The sequence below is a fragment of the Penaeus japonicus genome, unplaced genomic scaffold, assembly GCF_977035675.1.
Source record: "Penaeus japonicus unplaced genomic scaffold, GWHDUDI00000001_assembly GWHDUDI00000037, whole genome shotgun sequence".
In the NCBI taxonomy this organism is placed as follows: domain Eukaryota; kingdom Metazoa; phylum Arthropoda; class Malacostraca; order Decapoda; family Penaeidae; genus Penaeus; species Penaeus japonicus.
In genome coordinates this window covers 12,016,531-12,022,938 of record NW_028234439.1, presented here as the reverse complement: position 1 = coordinate 12,022,938, position 6,408 = coordinate 12,016,531, and the positions used below count along the sequence as shown (strand labels likewise).

The 6,408-nt window shown below is 36.7% G+C and overlaps 1 protein-coding gene across 1 annotated transcript; it reads left to right on the top strand.

The window, feature by feature from the left end:
• Nucleotides 1–1,538: 1,538 nt before the first annotated feature.
• LOC122263375 (uncharacterized) lies at nt 1,539–2,973 on the top strand. The gene is made up of 3 exons (XM_043031778.2): nt 1,539–1,598; nt 2,078–2,158; nt 2,344–2,973. The coding sequence occupies exons 1-3, from the start codon at nt 1,539–1,541 to the stop codon at nt 2,860–2,862; spliced, it is 660 nt and encodes a 219-aa protein (XP_042887712.2). The 3' UTR covers nt 2,863–2,973.
• Nucleotides 2,974–6,408: the final 3,435 nt, after the last annotated feature.

Genomic DNA, 6,408 nt, shown 5'->3' with positions numbered 1-6,408 from the left:
AAAGCCAAAACTCTATATAGTATAGTGACCAATGGATCACTTTTTGATAAGGCGAAACGTCTCTATCATGTCGGCACCGGCGGGAGGACGGCAACTGGAGCAGCACGAGTGAGGCTCATCGGATCGCCATAGGTATGATCAGTACTCAGTGCTGAGCTTTGAGTGGAATATTTCTTCTTGAAAGACTAGGCCGTGAAATAATAAGTCAATGATTAAAGAAAATAAACATGAACTAATAATTAGATATACAGACACACGCACACACACAGATATGTATATATGTGTATATATATATATATATATATATATATATATATATATATATATATATATATATATATATATATGTGTGTGTGTGTGTGTGTGTGTGTGTGTGTGTGTGTGTGTGTGTGTGTGTGTGTGTGTGTGTGTGTGCTCCTTTTCCTCTAATGTCTTCACATAATTTACTGCTGAATCAATTGGGAATCAGATATGTCGCTACCAAAATGAAATATAAATCTAATAATCAGCTATCTGGTTAACGCGATCATTGGAGTTAGCTCGATACGAAATGTAGCAGACAAGAGAGGAAAACATTACCACTTTGCTATGTAAAAGAGTTGAGAACAATAACCATCAGTTTTTTGTTTTTGTTTTATTGAATAATCAGTATGGAAAAAATCTAAACGGATAAAATTCCATTTATTTTATCAGATCATACCTATTCAAGAAGTATAAGTTTGTTAAAGATACATTTCACGGTAAACTTATATATACATATCCATGTAATTCCAGAAAATAATGTTCGAAAGCTGGCTATCATTTAACATAATTTCTCGAGACCTGTTTTGAGGAAATGTATTTCAATCAAATGCTAGTTGTGTTAATTTATCCATACTCAAACATGGAGTAGCCCACGGTATTTTTCTGACTATGGGCTGATGGGCTATGTCCTGAAACGAGTTACGCAACATTAATTTGATATATAATTCAAATAATCAGATTTTTTTATATAAAACCTTTAAAGAAAATTACTTCTTTATCATCCACTTATGCTACTTAAACATATTTTTCAAATTCCTATCAATTTGTTACATAAACCCATAAAATGCTTTTAGAAATACTAGTTTCATTAATAAAGCATACCAATATGTCAACCATACAAGAGAGTAGTAATGAAGGGTAGACTAATAAAGAAGACAGTAATTATAAACAGTACGATTAGCAACGATAATCATCATACCATACTTAATACTCATACCACAAAAAGAACAAGAAAAAGCTCCTGGCTTGGTAACCATGGATTGAAATCGACTACCAAACAACCCACTTCTTTCCGAGAGTCGCACGCCATGTCTCTGCATATAATATAATAATCCAATCGAATTTAACAAAAGATTTACCCGTTAAGAAAGATAGCCAAGCTGATTGTAATTGCCCGCGCCGAGTCCCCTTTCACGCACTTTCTCCTCACCAACCAATTAACGGTGCGAATGACGTCACGCGCGGAAGGACAGCTCGCAGGTAAGGTATATAAAGATCAGGACACTCGGAGGGCAATGCACATCGCACTCGCCTTCGGAGAGTCTGAGATCGCAGAGAAAATCATGATGGCTAAGGTACGTACAACACTGTGACATATATGTAGTTAAGGCTACAAATAAGTCACTCACACATACACACACACACACACACACACACACACACACACACATATATATATATATATATATATATATATATATATATATATATATATATATATATAAACATAAATGTTTATATATAAACATATATCTACTATAGGTACATATTCATACACACACGCATACATATATGTGTGTATACACACACACAAATATGTATATATATATAGATCTAGATAGTTAGATATATGTATATATATATGTATATATATGTATATATATATATATATATATATATATATATATATATATATATATATATGAAATGCCTGACAAAGTATCTGCTTCATATTTATAAAATCCACGATATTTCATGGCATCATTCATGACAATCGCACGACTTCCGTTAGCAATTGCTGTACGTGGCTTTACATTCCATGCTCTCTCTTCAGGTACTGCTGCTGTTTGCCTTCGTCTGTGTTGCCTTCGGGAACGCCACGCCATTGCACCTCCAAGACGCTCGACTGCCTGAGGTAGGAAGGCCAGGACGAGGGTTGGTTCGTTTTGTTTAGGAAAACAGATTTATGAGAATATCACCATAAATCAGAAAATTCCTCAACAAGAAAATATATTTATTTGAAGAAGTAGGCTAGAAATGAAGAGAGGATTTCCTCAGACAAAATAACTACAAATAAAAATACTTTGTCTTGCTTTTCAGGAACCGAAGGTCTACGCTTTCGCGTACGGCATACAAGATGACTACAGCGGGAATAACTTCGGCCACCAGGAGTCCTCCGACGGCCTGAAGACTACGGGTCAGTACCGCGTGGCCCTCCCAGACGGCCGCGTCCAGAAGGTCACCTACACGGCAGACGAGAATGGCTACGTAGCCCAGGTCACCTACGAAGGCGTAGCTAGATTCCCTGAGGTCGTACGCTCCGAGACACTCTTGCCCTCGGATCAGGGCAACCCTAAGCAGTACAGGTCTCTCCCCAGCCTTTATGCCCCGCCCCAGAACTCCGTGCCCAAGACCACCACCACGACCACCCTTGCCCCGCCCGCGAACGAACCCGAGCCTTCGTTGGGTTACTTGCCTCTACCCCTCTACCAGCCGCCCTCTGACTCGAAGCAGGAGCCCGCTCAGCTGAGGGCCGGTCCTGCGCCTTTCGAGAGCCCCGAGGACACGCTCACCCTTTCAAGGACTCTGTCGCTTCCGGAAGCCGCCCCGAGTCCTTAAGAGATTGAGTAAACACAACGCTCCAGATGTCACTGCGGATGATATGATGTGATGTCACTGGTATCTTATAATACTGTATATATTTACCAAATAAATGTGAAACATTTTAGTCATCTCAGTGAATATTTACTTATCTCCCGACATACAGTACTTCAGCATATACTGAAAAAAAATGAATGTGTGTGTGTAGATATTTTTATGTATATATGTATACATACGTACATTTATATACAAATACATAATATATATACATATATATATGTATATATATATATACATATATGTATATATATATATATATATATATACATACATATATATACATATACATATAATATATATATATATATATATATATATATATATATATATATATATATATATATATATATATATATATATATATATATACCTGTATATGTGCGTGAGTATGTGTGTGTGTGTGTTTGTATTTGTTTGTGTTGTATGTGTGAAAACGATTGTTTTATTTTAAATAAAATATCAACACTTTTCTTGGTGAATACTATGGTTGCCAGTTACACCCTGTCTTAGAACGCTTATGATTTTCAAAACAAGCAGGTCATAAAATGGCTCCGGATTTCTAAAACGGAGATATATTCAATATAACGAGTATGTTTCACATACTTTTGTCGATGTATTCATTTAGAATTCTTCCTAATTCACATGCTGTAGTTTGGTCAGTGAACGTATACAGATTCCAAAAGAGCTGTTCAAGTGACGAGGAAGGAGCTCGAGGTGGTCCTCCAAACCGGCAGCCGAGCCAGACAGGCCTCTGGGATCTAACCAGAAGGCGACCGCTACTGAGTCTGCTTCATCCAGACTCCACGACCTATTTGCCCCGAAAGTGCCGGTCTGGAGGAGTGCTAAGTTACCAAGTTACCAAGTGGAGGAGTTACCAAGGCCGGTATCTCATGCTGAGGGGAGAGTTCGAAAGCTAATCCGGCAGGCTTTCTTCACCAGCTTTTCTTTATCAGCTGATGAGAACGCCAGAAATCAAGAGGAATGTCCGCTTTTCAATATATATTTTTTTCCAATGGCAGAAGCACGATTAATGTTCCAAGAGATGATTGATTGAGTGCCTAGAATTATCTACCGCGTCAACTGCTTAGATCAGGGATTCCCAAACTTTTTTTTCGGTCATGGCACCATAAACTTACTTACGTAGTCCTTTCCGTGGCATCCTTCCCTTTGACCGCCCCAAACAGGGATTTACCTTTACAACAGAGTGCGTCTTCACCTATTCCTTAATTAGAATTTATTTTCTGTTTCTGCTTGCTTCATTTAATTATCAAGGCTTACCATCCTCTTATTATGTTGACTTGCATTTTAATGTTTGGATTCTTTCATTCTTCTGTTCGTGGAAAAGGCAAGGATGAACTCTGCTGTAAAGGTAAATTAATGTCGGGTAAATCGAAACTATTCCACGTTGTATGTTGCGGCACCCAGTTTAGGAACCCCTCGCTTAGCTCTTTAGCAGTATGTTTTTTAAGATAAAAATATTTGTCATTCTGCATGGAAAGACAAACTTTTTTTCTCTATATTTCCATACGGATCGAAATTGCGCATCGATAATGATTTTTACAATTTACACTTTATCTAGTATATTAGCTTCCCTACTTACATCACAGTCCTCTTCAAATACACTTTGTACCGTGAGTGAGGGAATGCAGGTACATGGTCGTTTGATCTGAGAATTCTGTACACCTTTCCACTAAATAAGTGACCGTTAATTGTTCCTTGGATCGCTGACACCTCCAGCCATTAGCCGCTCATGAGTTAATCTTGTGTGAGATTCCCAACATTATGAAAACAGCTTATACATTTCGGCTGCGGTGGGCGCTCTTCTCCCAATTGTTAGTGTCCTATGGCCTGTTGCTAGATGTATTCCTTCAGTGCTGTAAAATCCTTGCTGGCTGATGATGATGTGAATTGAAAGTGAAGACGTTACCTGAAAGTCACACACACACACACGCATACAGACGTACATATTTGTATGTGTGTGTCTATACACACACACACACACAGACACACACACACACACACATATATATATACATATGTATATATATATATGTATATATATGTATATATACATATATATACATATATATACATGTATTTATAATATATATATATATATATATATATATATGCACATTTATATATATATGTATATATATATATATATCTATATATAGATAGATAAATAGACAGACACACACTTATATACATATATATGTATATATATATATACAAACACATTCATTAAATACATGAATAATAATGAAGATAACATAAAATAACCAAATCACTGTTTAAAGGAGACTATACAAACATAACTAGCCAATTCAAAGGAACGTATTTCACATTGTTCACTGCTTCATGGGTTCGGGGATTCGGATTCGTCAGGGGGTGACCCCTAATCCCTACCCCTACTAGCCAGTCAGCGGATAACCTTTGTGAGGTAGTCACGTACGTGTGTATCCCTCATCCATTTCCTGTATTTTCATTTGTTTTAGCTTTTGAAAGTGTTGATAAAGAGGGGTACAGAGCCTGTTTGAAATGGGTCTATCCGTATATATTTAGTATTATGAATATCTTTGAAATAATATAGATAATACCTTATGGAACACCGGTTAGTTCATACATTTTCTTTAACTAAAATTATATTTTCGGAGATGCTGGTGATGGTATATAAATGAAGTTTGATATATTAATGTTTTGCGTGTTGACAATATTAACTATTTTTATTGGTACTACAAGAAATATCTTTACTAAAATCCCTAAGTTCAACATAAGTTGCAAATGCAACTACCCCAATGGTCATAACATAATTAGGTATAGGTTAACTATTGGACAGCCTTAAGATACATGGAAAATAGTACATGTAGTTGATAAAATGAAATTTATTCGACAATTTTTATTCAGAGCTCTTCCTCCGCAAATCATCAATAAAGAATTTATTCAGCAGGTTAATGCGCCAGCAATAAATTTTTTAAAAGTCGCTCATGATGTAAGCTTACACTGACCGCGTAACTCATTTCCGCGGTATGTCAACTAGTTCGTGTTACTACGCCATTGGAAAAACGATTAATTCAAATTGAAAATGCATTTCCTTTCACGATGATATATTTCTTCCATTTTATTTCAAGATATTTACAATTTCCAACATTGTTTCATGATTTTTTTTTTAATTTTCCTTAACCTGTGGATGTTCGTATTCGCTAGCGGCTGATTTGACAGTTGCTCGGCCGTCAGTCCTTGAGGAGAGCCGGTGAGAATCGTTTTTTTCATTTGAGTGTCGATTATCGGTCATTCGTCGATCAATATTATGGCAAAAATCGAAAAATGGACATCAGTATACGTCTCAGAGTAACATCAGAGCCCATCAGTTGCCTCAAGTGTTGAAATTGTGCATTTTTGATGGAAGCAATCGAGACGAAATCACCGGAACTGAAGAAAGGTGCAGTATCGCTTTTTCTGTATGCGAAGGCATGTGGTTTTCTGATAGCAAATTACATGCTG

What these genes read in the sequence shown, in the direction of transcription:
- LOC122263375 (XM_043031778.2), top strand. Translation starts at nt 1,539, where the DNA reads ATGCACATCGCACTCGCCTTCGGAGAGTCTGAGATCGCAGAGAAAATC. An exon ending in AGAAAATCATGATGGCTAAG is followed by an intron (nt 1,599 to 2,077) that starts GTACGTACAACA and finishes CTCTCTCTTCAG; the next exon opens with GTACTGCTGCTGTTTGCCTT. An exon ending in AAGACGCTCGACTGCCTGAG is followed by an intron (nt 2,159 to 2,343) that starts GTAGGAAGGCCA and finishes CTTGCTTTTCAG; the next exon opens with GAACCGAAGGTCTACGCTTT.